This window comes from Dermochelys coriacea, chromosome 10 (genome assembly GCF_009764565.3).
Source record: "Dermochelys coriacea isolate rDerCor1 chromosome 10, rDerCor1.pri.v4, whole genome shotgun sequence".
Classification (NCBI taxonomy): Eukaryota; Metazoa; Chordata; order Testudines; family Dermochelyidae; genus Dermochelys; species Dermochelys coriacea.
Window position 1 is genome coordinate 58725096 of NC_050077.1, and position 17685 is coordinate 58742780.

Here is a 17685-nt window from a genome sequence, read left to right on the forward strand (position 1 = left end):
ACCCACCTGCTGAAGTGAAGAAACAGATTGACAGAGCCAGAAGAGTACCCAGAAGTCACCTACTACAGGACAGGCCCAAGAAAGAAAATAACAGAACGCCACTAGCCATCACCTTCAGCCCCCAACTAAAACCTCTCCAACGCATCATCAAGGATCTACAACCTATCCTGAAGGACGACCCATCACTCTCACAGATCTTGGGAGACAGACCAGTCCTTGCTTACAGACAGCCCCCCAATCTGAAGCAAATACTCACCAGCAACCACACACCACACAACAGAACCACTAACCCAGGAACCTATCCTTGCAACAAAGCCCGTTGCCAACTCTGTCCACATATCTATTCAGGGGACACCATCATAGGGCCTAATCACATCAGCCACACTATCAGAGGCTCCTTCACCTGCGCATCTACCAATGTGATATATGCCATCATGTGCCAGCAATGCCCCTTTGCCATGTGCATTGGCCAAACTGGACAGTCTCTACGTAAAAGAATGAATGGACACAAATCAGACGTCAAGAATTATAACATTCAAAAACCAGTTGGAGAACACTTCAATCTCTCTGGTCACTCGATCACAGACCTAAGAGTGGCTATCCTTCAACAAAAAAGCTTCAAAAACAGACTCCAACGAGAGACTGCTGAATTGGAATTAATTTGCAAACTGGATACAATTAACTTAGGCTTGAATAGAGACTGGGAACGGATGAGTCTTTACACAAAGTAAAAAGAAAAGGAGTACTTGTGGCACCTTAGAGACTAACAAATTTATTAGAGCATAAGCTTTCGTGAGCTACAGCTCACTTCATCGGATGCATTCATCGGAAATGCATCCGATGAAGCGAGCTGTAGCTCACGAAAGCTTATGCTCTAATAAATTTGTTAGTCTAAGGTGCCACAAGTACTCCTTTTCTTTTTGTGAATACAGACTAACACGGCTGTTACTCTGAAACCTACACAAAGTAAAACTATTTCCCCATGGTATTTCTCCCTCCCACCCCACCCCCCACTGTTCCTCTGATATTCTTGTTAACTGCTGGAAATAGCCTACCTTGCTTGTCACCATGAAAGGTTTTCCTCCTTTCCCCCCCCCGCTGCTGGCGATGGCTTATCTTAAGTGATCACTCTCCTTACAGCGTGTATGATAAACGCATTGTTTCATGTTCTCTGTGTGTGTGTGTGTGTGTGTGTATATAAATCTCTCCTCTGTTTTTTCCACCAAATGCATCCGATGAAGTGAGCTGTAGCTCACGAAAGCTTATGCTCTAATAAATTTGTTAGTCTCTAAGGTGCCACAAGTACTCCTTTTCTTTTTGCGAATACAGACTAACATGGCTGCTACTCTGAAAAATGCCATGATTATAACTTTGAAGATTTTGCCCCCTCTGCAGCTAATCCACAAAACTCCTGTAAACACAGGACATGAAAGACTTCTGGCAGGTTAAAGGAACTTTCCCAAGAGAATCAGGTAATTATCAGGGGGAGGGGCTAGAGAGACAGGATGGGGTGCCTGAAGAAGTTAGGCCTGCCAAGATTACAGTCAGAGGATGGTAAGCCTTTAGGTAAATTAGGCATGGGTGTTGACTGTTTTAAAATCCTCTTTTCTAACTGCTTTGTTTTTATTGCTAAAATAAATAATACATTGGTTTTAAGAAGTCTGATCACTATATGCTTCTGGTCAGACTCCTGAAAGGAAGAACCACAAGTGTATGAAGTCAGTCAGACCTGTTAGGTAAGAACAGTTAATACACAGAATATTGTAGCCCTGGGTCTACTTTAAGAGTGGGAGAGTTGTGGAATTCCACCCCAGAATAGATAAAAGTACAAGTCACCTGAGGGGATGCACTCAAGAAAGGCACAGAGATGCTGTTAGCCCTGTAACCATGACATACCCCTTATTCTAAGTTGCTGTAAATGTTATTTACAATAGTTTGAGACCATGACATGTTTATAGGGTGACCAGATTTTTAAGGTAAACAGTAACACCCATGGAGGTGAAGGGTTTGATGGGTGAAGAAAGGAGAAGATTAAAATATAGAGAATAGAATTGTGGTCTTTCTTCCCTCTCCACCCCCCACTTCCCTCACTTTCTTCTCCCTACATCCTTGCTGCACTCTGCTCTACATTTCTGCTCTAGATACCTCATAATATCTCTCCCTAACACACACAGTACGCTCATTCTCTTTATCCTAACTCTCAGGCTTTGGTCCCTTGTTCCCATCCCCACAATTCCCTCCCACAATCCAGTTTTCACCCATGGTGAAAGGAAAGCGAGCAGAACGTGGACACCTATCATCAGCCCGGATCAATAGCCAACTATATATAGACGTGGTGCAGATCAGCTGCAAATAAGCTTGCCACTCTCACCAGTGTCAACATATATCTGATTATAGTTTGGGAGACGGTGGTGGGAAAATAAAGCAAGTTGGGGTGAGGCAATCAGCCAGGAGATTTAATTAAATGTAGGGGAGAAAGTATTACTGTACAACAAATTAAGTGGAGGTCCCTGAAGTACATGCACGCATACTCAGTGTGCGATCAATTTCACCAACTTAGCTGGCTAGCAGCTACTTCTGGTAGCCAATCTGCTGGGATTTACGTAAATCAGGACAGAACTCTCTCCTGTAACACTAACAGGAATATTAGGACAGGCCCTAAAATTAGATAGACTTCTGATTTTTCAGGGAAACATTGTTACCTCTGATTTTATAAATAAGATTACACTGTTCACTCATAAATACACAGTGGCACATGATCATGGTGCACAAAAGTCAAGTAGAATTTTGGGTGCAGGTAAGAGTCTATAATTATACATACATATTATGCATTGTAATAATTGGGGCATCACAGGTTCTACTCCATCTGTGAGTTTAACAGCTGGAAAGTAGGTAAAGGTTCATAAATTGTCCCAACTACCTGTTATATAAAATTGTTTAAGAATAAATGCAAGAGACTGTCTACTAAAGCCAACCAAGGACTATGTTAAGATCACTTCGGGTAAACAAGAGTATGAAACCAGAAATCAATAGACCCAATTTGGTGCTTCAAAAATTAAGCCGAACTGGTGGACAAAAGAAGAGGATGGGCTATTCCACTCAACATCTCATTTTTGAGGTACCTAAGAAGAGACTTTGGGGGGGGGGGGGGTTGAGCTACTAATGGAAAATTTTTGTTGTGAAACTCAGACATTGGTATACCAACAGGAACTATCACTGCTCCCCCTTTTTATCCCTCCACTATCTTCCTCCTGTCTTCTTTGTCTGTTTCAATTTTTCTACTCAATCCTAAAACAAATTGCCCAGCACCAGCATGACAAGATGAGGCAGCCCACCTAGACCTGTCCAGCCTTAGAAGCAGTAGTGAAGGAAAGGAACCTAACAGGGCCAGTCAAATTACATTCCTGACCAGGGAGGTAAGCCAGGATCCAGAGCAACAACTGTTGTGGTCAACCTGCCAGCCCAAAGCATCCATCCATAACTGACTAGCCATCCTGTATCCTAAAAACAGCAAAAGAAGCTATATTCCCCCCACCTTTTACTATCCTCTCTCTTCATTTCTTGTGTCCCCCACTGTTTTGTCAAAAGCAGAAAAGGGCAGCTTGCCGCAAGACCGCCCAGTGCGGCTGGCCCATGTGGCTGTCCCCAGGGCTGCCCGAGTAGGTGGCTCTGAGGTCAGCTGCTTGGGCTGCCCTGGGGTCAGCCACACTGGCTGCTGCAGAAGTCACGGAATCCATGACTTCCGCAACCTCAGTGACAGACATGGAGCCCTAGTCATAGTGACTGCACCCTTCTCTCTAATGAAGAAGGGAATATATGTCTAGACTATATTTAGAAGATATCTTTCCTCATGACTTTAAAAAAAAAAAACACACCAATAATTGTTGGATTAACAACACTTAACTTTGTCTAATTAAAACAAAATCCCTCTATTTAGTAGGAGAATACTGTTTCTTAATCACAAACATTCTAATCTGGGGTTTCAGCACATATAAATACAGCACGAAAACACTTTACTCTGGAAAAGGAGACAGTCTGGGTTAATTTTAAAAGTAGGTTTTTGCTTTGTTTGTAAGATCATCTCCACCTGGAGATCTATGAAGGTATAATATAGTATAATCCTTATTGCCACCCTATGTGCCAAAGATATCTGCATTTCAGTAGTGAAGCTGCATGAATATTTGACCCAATGCTGCTCCCATTTAAGTCAAATGTAAAACCTCCACTGACATTTATAAAATGCTTTGTACATCCTGAAGGTTCCCAACACCTACCTCTTAACCACTTTTGGCTCTTTACTTTTTTCATAAAAAGAAAAAGGGAGTACTTGTGGCACCTTAGAGACTAACAAATTTATTAGAGCATAAGCTTTCGTGAGCTACAGCTCACTTCATCGGATGCATTTGGTGGAAAAACTTTTTCCACCAAATGCATCCAATGAAGTGAGCTGTAGCTCACGAAAGCTTATGCTCTAATAAATTTGTTAGTCTCTAAGGTGCCACAAGTACTCCCTTTTTCTTTTTGCGAATACAGACTAACACGGCTGCTACTCTGAAACCTACTTTTTTTAATGTCACCTGCTACATTTGAAACAGCCTCTCACTCTATCTTTCCCTTGCTCATTCAAATTCTTCAAAAAAACTACTTCTTGCCCTAAGCCTTCCTGTGCTGATTGCCTGAGTGATACTTGTAATAGACTGGTAATATCCTGAACAAACCTTATGGAGTTAAGATAAACTTTACTGAATTAAAGTTAAACTTTATTCAATTAGGGTTAAGACCTTTGGGGTACATTGTATTAAGAAAGCAATTGTGTATTATTGTGGCTTTGGACGCACTTCCATTAGTAAGGATGGGGAATGCTAATGTACTACTTCTGTTATCAACCTTTTGAAGCCACCCATCTGGAGAGATATGCACTAGCTCAGGGGTTCTCAAACTGGGGGTCAGGACCCCTTAGGGGGTCACGAGGTTATTACATGGGGGGGGTCGCAAGCTGTCAGCCTCCATTCCAAACCCTGCTTTGCCTCCAGCATTTATAATGGTGTTATGTATATAAAAAAAAAATGTTCTTAATTTATAAGGGGGGGGGGAGGTTTGCACTCAGAGGCTTGCTACGTGAAAGGTACAAAAGTTTGAGAATCACTGCATTAGCTCAAAATGGATTCTCCAAGGACCAACAGACAAAGAAAGGATTTCTGAATAAACAGTCTTGTTTTAAACTCGCTCAGGGCCTTCTTCTTGATCCAGCAAACAGACAGATCCTCTGGTTCACAGATTACCCCACTCCTTAAGTTAAGGTTGGAAGGACTGGGCCTGCTGAGGCCTCATAAGGCTGGGTGTTTGTTCTGAGCTGAAGCTGTAATGAACATGTAACATGTGGTAACTTATAACTATAGCAATTATACCTATTAACCATCTCTGAAGAGAAAGCAAGTTGTTATCCTCAGGTAACCCGTCTGGTCTGGGAACAACATAATGAAGGCAGAGAACTGTGCAGCTTGGAAATACCATGATCAGAAAGGGGGGAGGTGGGGGGTCTCCACACACACAGAAAATGGCTGAGGAGCTAGAAGCCTCAGAGTGGGTGCCCTTAACTTGACCAATGAGAGGAAATACAGATGCAATTGCCCGGAGATGTCACAATATCTTTCAGTAGGTGGGATAACAGTCAGGGTGCATCTGTTTGTGTTAGATGATTGGCTCTTCTTGAGAGGGGAAACCTTCTGGGTGGTTTTAAAGGGGAATGCAAATTACTGCTTAGCATTAATAGCTACTTCCTTTTCAAAATCCCCTTATAAATATTAATCCTAAAACCATGCTATGAATTGTAGAGAAGGATTATCCCCATTTTATAGATGGGGAAAATTGAGACAGAAATTAAAATAACTTATCCAAGGCTGCAGTGGAAATCATTATTCAAGACAGGATTAGAACATGGGAGTTTCTGGTTCCCAGTCCTTTGCCCAATCTTAGCATATAATACTAATTAATATTAGATCTTTACAATATGCTTTATACAATTACAGCTGTGTAATTATTATTAGGGATGTGCTTTGTAACTATAACTATGCCAGTTATTAGTTTGCCAAACAGCAATAATAGGTTTATATTTATAAAGAACTGTATACAGGCCCAGCACTCCTGAAAACAGGTAACTTTTTGCAAATTGTTGTGTATGTTCCCATCACCACGAATTTGTAGAATAGATTTCTATTTCATAGACTACTACACATATTTCCAGTAATATATCACTGTTATGATTGTTTTGTGAAGCACCATCTACACTACTATTGCTACTTAAAAAGTAATAGCAGCACTTTACAAAACACAGTTATCTATATTGCCAGTGCTATACGGTACAAATAACAGAACTGTTTTGCAAGATCCCATGTATTTTCCCAGCACTTGGAGTGAGAGATGTGCACACTTTAAGTGCTATATAAAGCATATCAACAATAACAGGCTTCCCTTTAAGCAGTGTAGTGTCTAATGCTGTAGTAATAGGTCGGACATAAATAGCGGTGTATAGGTTGCCACTCTATATAGATTTGTGATTACAGAAGTACTGTGCACGTTTCCAGGGCTACAGGAATAGCTATTTGGTTTGTGAAGCATCTTGTACGTTTCCAGAGCTCTACAAATCATAACACAGAGTGAGGTATATGTAGTGCGGGGCTGTGCGCATCTCCACTATCGCTGAGACTGTAACTGGGTTTGCGCCAAGCCTCAGGTGCGTTTCTGCTGCTATAGACATTGTCAATTACTCCCGGCCCAGGGGATACGATACCTTCCAAGCCAGCAGCAGCACGTTCATGATGGCCAGCAGCGGGCAGGGCCCGTTCTCGTTCTGGGTGATGATCGGCGTGTTCTCCTCCTTCCAGCGGACCCACTTGATGTGATAGACCGACTGGCCGGGAAAGCGCTCCTTAGAGGCCGACAAGAGCTGTGCCGCCGCCTTGGGCCCGTCGCCTCCGGGGGTCGGGGCCTTGCCCTCTGCTGCCGCCACCGCCTCCTCGGCATCACTATTGAGCTCGGAGCTGCTCGGGCAGCACGAGTGCAGGTTGGAGAAGGACTCCTGGGAGTCCAAGCTCCGCGACTCCTCCTCTGGGGGGCTGGGGTCGCCGCTGCTGCCGGCCTCCCCGGGGCCGCTCTCCAAGGCAGGAGCCGCCTCAGGGTTCTCAGTCACCGCTGGCTCCGCGCAGTCCGCAGCGGACCGGCGGCTCTCACTGGCCAACACGGGAGACCCCAGCGAGGCAGGCGAGTCCCTCCCGGGGCCCGCGGCAGGCGGGGGAAGAAGCGGAGGGGAAGGATCCCACTGCCCGCCGCCCTCCTCAGCAGTCACAGGTCCATCCCTGCTGCTACCCCCCGCCTCTTTCTCCACCGACCCCTCCAGGATGATTCGGCCCGCAGCGCCCCCACCGTCCCTCTTCAGCGCGCCCGGGGGCGGCGGGGGCTGCGCCAAGGTCTCCATGGCCGGCCCGCCGCCCGCCTAGCTCTCTACTGGCTCCGCAGAGGCTGTTCCTTCGCCAGCAGCGCCCTGGACGCCATGACAGCGCCAACGACTCCGCCCCGCGGCGCCACCCCTAGGACGTGTGGGTGGGAGGGGAGCCGCTTCAGAGCGCCGTTGGGGTGGGGAGCGCGCGCGAGCAGTAGGAGAGGCACGGCCTAGAGGCTCGATTTGAGCCCGGGCAGGGGGCGGAGGGAGGAGCTGGTTGTACGCTAGCGCCGCGAGCCCGAGGAAGTGAAGGGCGCGCGAAGCAGGGGTCGCTACGCAGCGCCGGCTGGTTTGAGTCTGACGGGGGGCGGCGAAGGCCTGCGCGCGGCCCAGCGGCGCGAGCCCGAGGGAACAGGTGGGGCGGGTGCTAAGAGGCGAGCGCGTGCTTGACCGTTTCGGATGTGGTAATTGCAATGTCCGGTTGGACATCCACCATGTAATCGTGTGCGTGGCTCGTGCCTTCAGGATACGGGTAGGGCAGGCACCTGTTTCCTAAGCCAAAAAACAACGGCAAAGCCGACTCCCTATTCCCGAGCAATACTCAATTTGCTGACTTAATCTGGGGTTCCCCATTTCATCATACAGGCTGAAAGCGTTTGTGTGTCTTTCAAGATTCACATTTTCCTTTCAAAGTCAATAGCCGCTTTCCTCTCCCCGGACCCACCAGTTTGCTGTTCAGTCTCAAGTTACTCTGTTATTTTGCTAACGATGTCCCTGAACAAATATAAGGCACCATACAGCTATGTGAATGAGATGTACCTTAGATACTTTTAAAAACCTTTTTAGTCATTGCAAGCCCTGCACGAGTTCTGGAATAGCGCGTTAGGAGCGGGCATCGCACATTGCTGCAGCGGAAAGGAATCTGGGCTCACAACAATGACATTTGCAAATATCTCTCACTATTTTGCAGGAAGTTGAAACTCGGGGCATAGGACCAGCGCAGGTGGCTCCGGTCACAGCCTTTTTAAAGAAACAGTGCAGCTGCTTTTCTGCGCGGTAACGAAGAACATAAGAACAACTATACTGGGTCAAACCAAAGGTCCACGTAGCCTAGCGGTTCTCAAACTTTTGTACTAGTGACCCCTTTCACACAGCAAGTCTCTGAGTGTGACTCCCCCCTTATAAACTAAATATACCTTTTTATATATTTAACACTATTATAAATGCTGGAATGAAGCAGGGTTTGGGGTGGAGGCTGACAGCTCATGACCCCCTATGTATTAACTTTGTGAACCCCTGAGAGATCACGACCCCTAGTTTCAGAACCCCTGATCTAGCCCATTATCCCGTCTTCCGACCGTGGCCAATGCCAGGTGCCCCAGAGGGAATGAACAGAATAGGTAATCATCAAGTGATCCTGTCGCCCATTCCTAGCTTCTGGCAAACAGAGGCTAGGGACACCATCCCTGCCCATTCTGGCTAATAGCCATTGACTATGACCAAAGGACTGTTATGTTCTTCTGAAAGGAATTGTAACATAACCAGGATGAAAACCTCACAAAGTTCTCGCTTCCTATCAATATCAGGGATCTGGGGAAGCTGGGAGAAATGTCATCCGCAAAATATTAAAGACCATCTCAGTTCCAGGGAATTATTTTCCGTTCTATATATATTTTTCAGTGGTATGCATTATCATTTGCAAACCATCTATGCTTTAAAATGTTAATAAATGTATGGTTAATATAAACCATCATTAAAAAAAACTAATGTCACTTTATGGTTCAATTGAATACTAAGCAAAATCCCCAACTGAGATAAAAATGTGAGTTTGTAAAATGAAGGGTTGATGTAGACTTGTGAGGCGGGGCAAGTAAGAATTTTCTTTTTCCATAATCTTGTCTTTGTTTGTCACTCTAAAAATCCCTCCTTCTCTCTTGGTGTTATTTAAAGTCTTTGGAAACAATTGCTTCAGCATGAGTAGCTTCCTGTGAAGCAATGGATGTTCTTGTAACTTACCTAGTCCTTCCTGTGTATATCCTCATGTAATACTTCTTACAGATAGTTCTTCCATTTGATTAAAAAGTAACTCAGCCTTTCTAACTTATTCTGTAAAATATTCTTCTACTATTTTGCCAAGACAACAGTAACTAAAAGCAAGTGTTCACAACCTTAAACTTTAAATATTAATTTGATGTTTTAGTACATAGTTGACAACTTCTGAAAAGCAAACTATAAAACTGGATTGTGTCCTCCTCTATTTTTAAAAAAAACTTTCAAATGGAAGCGTATAATAAACAATTACACACTTTTATAAATTGCTTATTGTTGACTTTTCTTGATAATCCTCTCATTGGGTCAAAAAATGACAGCACCATCACGGACAAATGCTATACCATTTCTGAAGTCAGATAGAATGTGCTGTAACCTGAGGGAGTTGTGGGGCAAGGATTATATTTAAATTTGACAGTAGCACTGTAAGCTGACAACAGAGGTTGAATGCAAATGTGATCGTCTCACTGTAACCTGAAAGCAGGAACCATAAACAAATCTTTCATTGTAATCCTGCAGCATTTTGTGTTACCTTTTGGCCCCTACTAAAGTCTTCTCTCTGGGAACTGTGACCAGTTTGTAAATACAGTGACAGAGAACAACTTGTTCAAAATATAGTATTTATTTATCAATAGGAACATAACAAATAGAGCAAAAAGGGTTAAAGCAATAAAAGCTTAAACAGATATTGTTTTACTGAAATTTAGCTCCTGCTGCATCCAGTTAGATAGTCCTGATTTAGCTTTGGTAACCTCTGCCTCATTTTCCTGAGGACCAAGCTGTAGCCTGCTTTTCTGCAGAGCCTTTGTCTTCTCAGGCTCAGCTTTATAACCACTTTCAAGCTCTTCGTTGAGAGTTCCTGCCTCAAAAGCCCTGGAATTTCAAGCTGGAATCTACCCTACCTTCTTGTGGGATCATACCCTGATTCCGCATTAGTGAAGATAAACCTCAATGAAATTATCACCTCTTTTGCTGTTTGAATACTGGCCATTGATTTTTGTTTCCTGCAAAACTAAATAAGGCTATGGTTTGGCTACCCTAGAGAGGTACTTCACTATTGTAAGCTCTCTAGTGTAAGCGCTAGTAGCATATACCTCGATAGTATTCATCGCCATGTACTTGTTGACAGGTGTCCACGCCCCATTTAGGGCTTATGTCCCGCCCTCCCTTCCTGTTTCCATTGGTTTCAAGGTTTGGCACCATCAGCCATTTTGAAAAAAAAAATTATTTTTTATGTTTGAATAGGGGTTATGTTGTGTGCTTGAGCTTTGACACATTTGATTGATTGCTTAGAGAAAAAGGTTGAAAGAATAGAGTGAGAGCTTAAAGATTTTTTAAAAAAAAAGCTTTGGTAAGGTTTAGAGGAAAAAAAGGAAAGAAAGGTTGTTCGGTTAGGTTTAGTAAGGAGAGAGGATTTTAAAGGCCTAGTTTGGCATGTTATTAAAGATTAAATTTTGAGGTAAATTTAAAAGATGTATTCAACATAAGGGTAGGTTAAGAGCATTTAAAAAAAAGTTAAATAAAAGTGAAAAATATAAAGAGGTTAAAAAAGCACACACATGGCAAAAAAAAAAAAGGAATTTTATAAAGCAGAGACTGTTTAGTAAACACATGGTAAAAAGTATAAAGAGAGGTTAATAAAAAAGCATTTTAAATGTTAAATACAGTATAAGGTAGGTTAAGAAAAGAGCATTTAAAAAGAGTTAAATAAAAGAGAAACATATGAAGATAGGTTAAAAGTGAGAACAAGGCAAGAAAAGGGAAAAGAAAGCCCCTTTGGAAAGGGCAAAGATAGACAGCACATGGTTAAGTCAGAGAGAGAGAGAGAGATCTTACTTTATCAACTGTTCCTGGGGAAAGAAGGAGCTTCCAAGGTTTACAGCCCCTCAGACTAGTTATCTCCACCTTTGAATTGGATCAATCAGATGATGTTCTACAGCTGCATCATAGAACACGTTTTCCTGAACCAATCCTATAGACCCAAGATTTTTAAACAAGAGCCATCTCCCTCCCCACTCACCCCCTTTAGCTGCCTTATTCTTATCTTAAAAAAAACCAGACCCTAAGCGTTTTTCCCGCCATGTAGCCCTTTTACATAGGTGCTATAATAAAGGTTAAAACCATAAGCCCTTAGTAACAAACAGTTTTTAAAAGTTTTCCCCCTATGTTTTAGACTAAAATTGGTCACTTTTTAGTGAGGACAATTTGAAGCTGCAGCAAGGCCTCTGTTAGCAAAAATAGCATCTGTGAGTCAGTGGATCAGAGATAAGGCTGCTTCTTCCCCCACTTTTTAACAAAAGCAAGTAAAAGGTATATTAAGTTATGTAAAGGAACAAAGCTCTGCTTTATAACCACTTGAAAAGACAAGCCTATATGAAGAAACATCCCTTCATTTATAGGTTTTTTAATAAAACATGAGCATGCAGAAGCACTCCAGAGTTAAACCCACAAACCCTTAATAACAAAAAGTTTTTTAAAACTTTTCCCTATGCTTTTAGTGAGGACAATTTGAAGCTGCAGCAAAAACAGCATCTGTGAGCCAATGGATCTGAGAGAAGAAGGCTGCCCGCTGCTGATCTGGGGTTCCGTCAGTTGAATTCAACAAATACAAGTAAAAGATGTATTAAATTTTGTAATGAAATAAACACTTTAAAAGACAAGCCTATATGAAGACAGAGCCCTTTATTTAACATTTTTATGTGTGTTTCAATTAAAAAAATAAAAATATGAGCATGCAGAAATACCCCAGAATGACAATCACAGAACCTTAGTAACAGCTAGTTTATATTCCCCTTATTCTGTAATCCAGTGGATCAGAGAGAAGTTTATTTTCCTCCCCACTTTTTAACAAATCCACGTGAAAGTTATATTAAGCTTTCATTTTCTTAGGACTTTTAGATTTAAATATGAATATTTCTGTTGCATTGTCAGAATATTGGGGGAAGATAACTAGTAGAGCCTTTCCTACGATAGTGCTTAGGGTGTGCTATAGACCGCCGGGATCTAATTTGGATATGGATAGAGCCCTTTTTAATGTCTTTAATAAAGTAAATACTAATGGAAACTCTGTGATCATGGGAGACTTTAACTTCCCAGATATAGACTGGAGGACCAGTGCTAGTAATAATAATAGGGCTCAGATTTTCCTAGATGCGATAGCTGATGGATTCCTTCATCAAGTAGTTGCTGAACCGACTGGGGGGGATGCCATTTTAGATTTAATTTTGGTGAGTAGCGAGGACCTCATAGAAGAAATGGTTGTAGGGGACAATCTTGGCTCAAGTGATCATGAGCTAATTTAGTTCAAACTAAATGGAAGGATTAACAAAAATAAATCTGCAAATAGGGTTTTTGATTTCAAAAGGGCTGACTTTCAAAAATTAAGGAAATTAGTTAGGGAAGTGGATTGGACTGAAGAACTTATGGATCTAAAGGTAGAGGAGGCCTGGGATTACTTTAAATCAAAGCTGCAGAAGCTATCGGAAGCCTGTATCCCAAGAAAGGGGAAAAAATTCATAGGCAGGAGTTGTAGACCAAGCTGGATGAGCAAGCATCTTAGAGAGGTGATTAAGAAGAAGCAGAAAGCATACAGGGAGTGGAAGATGGGAGAGCTCAGCGAGGAAAGCTACCTTATTGAGGTCAACACATGTAGGGATAAAGTGAGACAGGCTAAAAGTCGAGTAGAGTTGGACCTTGCAAAGGGAATTAAAACCAATAGTAAAAGGTTTTATAGCCATATAAATAAGAAGAAAATTAAGAAAGAAGAAGTGGGGCCGCTAAACACTGAGGATGGAGTGGAGGTTAAAGATAATCTAGGCATAGCCCAATATCTAAACAAATACTTTGCCTCAGTCTTTAATAAGGCTAAAGAGGATCTTAGGGATAATGGTAGGATGACAAATGGAAATGAGGATATGGAGGTAGATATTACCATATCTAAGGTAGAAGCAAAACTCAAACAGCTTAATGGGATTAAATCAGGGGGCCTAGATAATCTTCATCCAAGAATATAAAAGGAATTGGCACCTGAAATTGCAAGCCCATTAACAAGAATTTTTAATGAATCTGTAAACTCAGGAGTAGTACCGAATGATTGGAGAATTGCTAATATAGTTCCTGTTTTTAAGAAAGGAGAAAAAAAAATGATCCGGGTAACTACAGGCCAGTTAGTTTGACATCTGTAGAATGCAAGGTCCTGGAAAAAATTTTGAAGGAGAAATTAGTTAAGGACATTGAAGTCAATGGTAAATGGGACAAAATACAACATGGTTTTACAAAAGGTAGATCGTGCCAAACCAACCTGATCTCCTTCTTTGAGAAAGTAACAGATTTTTTAGTTAAAGGAAACGCACTGGATCTAATTTACCTAGATTTCAGTAAGGCGTTTGATACCGTGCCACATGGGGAATTATTAGTTAAATTGGAAAAGATGGGGATCAATATGAACATCAAAAGGTGGATAAGGAATTGGTTAAAGGGGAGACTACAACGGGTCCTACTGAAAGGCAAACTGTCAGGCTGGAGGGAGGTTACCAGTGGAGTTCCTCAGGGATCGGTTTTGGGACCAATCTTATTTAATCTTTTTATTACTGACCTTGGCACAAAAAGTGGGAGTGTGCTAATAAAGTTTGCACATGATACAAAGCTGGGAGGTCTTGCCAATTCAGAGAAAGATCGGGATATTATACAGGAGGATCTGGATGACCTTGTAAACTGGAGTAATAGTAATAGGATGAAATTTAATAGTGAGAAGTGTAAGGTTGTGCATTTAGAGATTAATAACAAGAATTTTAGTTATAAGCTGGGGACGCATCAATTAGAAGTAACAGAAGAGGAGAAGGACCTTGGAGTATTGGTTGATCATAGGATGACTATGAGCTGCCAATGCGATATGGCTGTGAAAAAAGTGAATGCGGTTTTGGGATGCATCAGGAGAGGTATTTCCAGTAGGGATAAGGAGGTTTTAGTACCATTATACAAGGCACTGGTGAGACCTCACCTAGAATACTGTGTGCAGTTCTGGTCTCCCATGTTTAAAAAGGATGAATTCAAACTGGAGCAGGTACAGAGAAGGGCTACTAGGATGATCCGAGGAATGGAAAACTTGTCTTATGAAAGGAGACTTAAGGAGCTTGGCTTGTTTAGCCTAACTAAAAGAAGGTTGAGGGGAGATATGATTGTTCTCTATAAATATATCAGAGGGAGAAATACAGGCGAGGGAGAGGAATTATTTAAGCTCAGCACTAATGTGGACACAAGAACAAATGGGTATAAACTGGCCACCAGGAAGTTTAGACTTGAAATTAGACGAAGGTTTTTAACCATCAGAGGCGTGAAGTTTTGGAATAGCCTTCCAAGGGAAGCAGTTGGAGCAAAAGATCTATCTGGCTTTAAGATTCTACTCGATAAGTTTATGGAGGAGATGGTATGATGGGATAATGTGATTTTGGTAATTAATTGATCTTTAAATATTCAGGGTAAATAGGACTAATCCCCTGAGATGGGATATTAGATGGATGGGATCTGAGTCACCAAGGAAAGAATTTTCTGTAGTATCTGGCCGGTGAATCTTGCCCATATGCTCAGGGTTTAGCTGATTGCCATATTTGGGGTCGGGAAGGAATTTTCCTCCAGGGCAGATTGGAGAGGCCCTGGAGTTTTTCGCCTTCCTCTGTAGCATGGTGCACGGGTCACTTGAGGGAGGATTCTCTGCTCCTTGAAGTCTTTAAACCAGGATTTGAGGACTTCAATAGCTCAGACATAGGTGAGGTTTTTCGTAGGAGTGGGTGGGTGAGATTCTGTGGCCTGCGTTGTGCAGGTCAGACTAGATGATCAGAATGGTCCCTTCTGACCTTAGTATCTATGAATATCTTTGTTTTTAAATGTTTGCAGCCAGTGTGCTGAAGAACAGGTACAAACTCCTGTGTTTGTTTTGGGTCCATAGGTTTTATTAAAATAATACATCACAGGCTGGAGCTGTGGCTTTCTCTACATTTTAAAAATGGATAAGACTACTGTAATTAGGCTACCCAGGGATCCATACACTATAGTCTGCGTTAGCAATGCTCTAGGGGTCACCCCTTCAGTTTGCTGGGTTTTTTATGCAGACTTCTTTCCTAACTTTTAAAACGTGTTAAAGTATTAACAAATGGCGAGAGTGCATTGAAAGACACTTTGTGAAAGTTATAACAAGTATTTTATTTCATTTACTGATTGTAAAAGACAAAAACCATCGCTTTGTGACTGCATGAAGCTCAGAGATAGCCTATCTGAAGAACACCCCCCTCGACTTTTCCCCCATACTTTTAACACTTGCTAAACATGCTGTGTTTCCTGATATAAAGTTTTTTTTAACATTTAACATGAAAATAAAGAGTTTTTTAACATTTAACATGAAAATACAGCATTGACTGAGATGTAACATAACCTTTTTAAAGGATAGTCTGTATGCAATGAGGCCTGTTTGAAGCATTATGTTTGTTTTTTTTAAAGTTTAACATGAAAAAGCAGTATTGACTTGACTTTACTAGTCAGGGTATATTAAGGCAGCTGTGTCTACCTCTTCTCTTACCCCAGCCACCTCCTCTGGGAATTCCCGGTGCACTATGACGTACCCTTAGTCAGGGTATTGATCCATGCTGAGGCCATGCAGACCAAGGCCAGTCAGTGGCTGTATAACAAAACAAGGCCACTCTTAGGGATATTTTGTAGAAGTTTAGTGAACTAAAAAGGTTCAAGATACTAGCCTGTCCTTTTAAAAATAGTGTTTTTAAAGTACCCAAAACAGCAACTGGGTAAGAATATGAAAACTGGCAATTGATGGGAGTTTACATATGTATTTTAATAAAAAAACAAAATTAACAAAAAAATACACAAGATTGCTTTTTAAAGTTTGGATTTATACAAAAATCACAAGAAAAAATTAGTTTATGTAAAAAAAGTTAGCTGTTTTTTACCAGAGATAAGGAGTCTGCCCCCTCTCCCCGGCGCACACACACCTTCCTGCTCACCCACTCTCACTTTCTTCTTTTCTAATAAAAAGAAAAGGAGTACTTGTGGCACCTTAGAGACTAACAAATGTCTTAGAGCATAAGCTTTCGTGAGCTACAGCTCACTTCATCGGATGCATTTGGTGGAAAAAACAGAGGAGAGATTTATATACGCTCTAATAAATTTGTTAGTCTCTAAGGTGCCACAAGTCCTCCTTTTCTTTTTGCGAATACAGACTAACACGGCTGCTACTCTGAAACCATTCTTAAGAGTATTTCCCGGACCCCCACGCCCGCGCTATAAAAACTCTAGGGGATCTGAAAATATTTACAGGAGCCCTGCTCCGGACAGCTCCTGCTGAACGTAGGGGAGGCGCGTATTGGGAGGGGGAGGCTGTACTGTTGGGCAAGGGAGAGTAGGCGTCTGCTTGCAGTTTGCACCTTGCGCGGCATCTTTGTCGGTGCAGGGGTGGCTTTTAGTGTGCTGCTAGTGCACGCTGCTGCGCGTGCACGCTCCACGCCGGCGCCTCGGCCCGACCAACGAAACGTTGGGGCGGGGGACGCTGCCCCTTTAAGGCAGCGGGAACACTATTTTCCAGCAACGCCCCGACGCTTGGGTCTGGCTCGGGAGCCCCCTGTACCACGTGGGAGCGGAGCGGAGTGTGGCGTGGCCCCGAGCTCCGCCCCTGCCTGGCGCTGGCGTCGCGCGGGAGGCTGGCGGCTGGCAGCGGGCGGCGGAGCTAGAGTGGCTCCGGCTCCGGCTCCGGCTCCAGAAGAGGGGCGCGCTGCCGGGCGGGCGCTGAGGCGGAACGAGTCGCGGAGTCGCGGGTTGGAGGAGCGGGCGGAAGCGTCTACCTGTGCGGCGGCGCCGAACCGAAGGGAAGCGCCGAGGTGCCCCTCCCGATCCCAGTCCCTGGCCGGAGCGGATGCGCTGCGGTTAGGAGGAATCGGCGGCGGGGCCTGGGCCAGGCGAAGATGGTGCTGGTGGGGGCGATAATCCTGTTCTGCTCTTGGGCGGCTGGAGCCGGAGGTAGGGACTGGACGGGGCCTGGCACCGGGTGGTGTCTCTGCCACCCCTTGTTGGGGGCGAGTGAGGGGACTGCTCGAGGCCGGGGGGGGGGCCGCTCCGTGTCTCCCCCATTTATAGCCTCGAAGGGAGTCCGGGGCCTCTTCCAATTCCTGGCTCCCGTCTTTGGAGCGGATCTGGGC

General features: G+C 43.3%; 2 protein-coding genes across 14 annotated transcripts in view; one reads left to right on the plus strand and one right to left on the minus strand.

Annotated features, from left to right (window-relative positions):
- MINDY2 (MINDY lysine 48 deubiquitinase 2) overlaps positions 1 to 7752 on the minus strand; it is a 104519-nt gene extending 96767 nt beyond the window's left edge. For 4 of the 13 annotated variants that reach the window (XR_006274654.1, XR_006274655.1, XR_006274656.1 and 1 more), the window contains exon 1: positions 6791 to 7732. Coding sequence is in view for 10 of the 13 variants with exons in the window: in XM_038419049.2 (XP_038274977.1) it covers positions 6791 to 7474 (684 nt within the window). In the remaining 3 variants the exon portion in view is untranslated. Of the gene's footprint in view, positions 1 to 6790 lie in introns of all 13 variants that reach the window. The other 9 variants (XM_043493602.1, XM_043493601.1, XM_043493597.1 and 6 more) reach the window with 7 other exon arrangements.
- Positions 7753 to 17100: 9348 nt separating this feature from the next.
- ADAM10 (ADAM metallopeptidase domain 10) overlaps positions 17101 to 17685 on the plus strand; it is a 145508-nt gene continuing 144923 nt past the window's right edge. Inside the window, exon 1 of the mRNA XM_038419140.2 lies at positions 17101 to 17506. Within this exon, the coding sequence (XP_038275068.1) occupies positions 17452 to 17506 (55 nt within the window). The 5' untranslated portion in view covers positions 17101 to 17451. The remainder of the gene's footprint in view (positions 17507 to 17685) is intronic.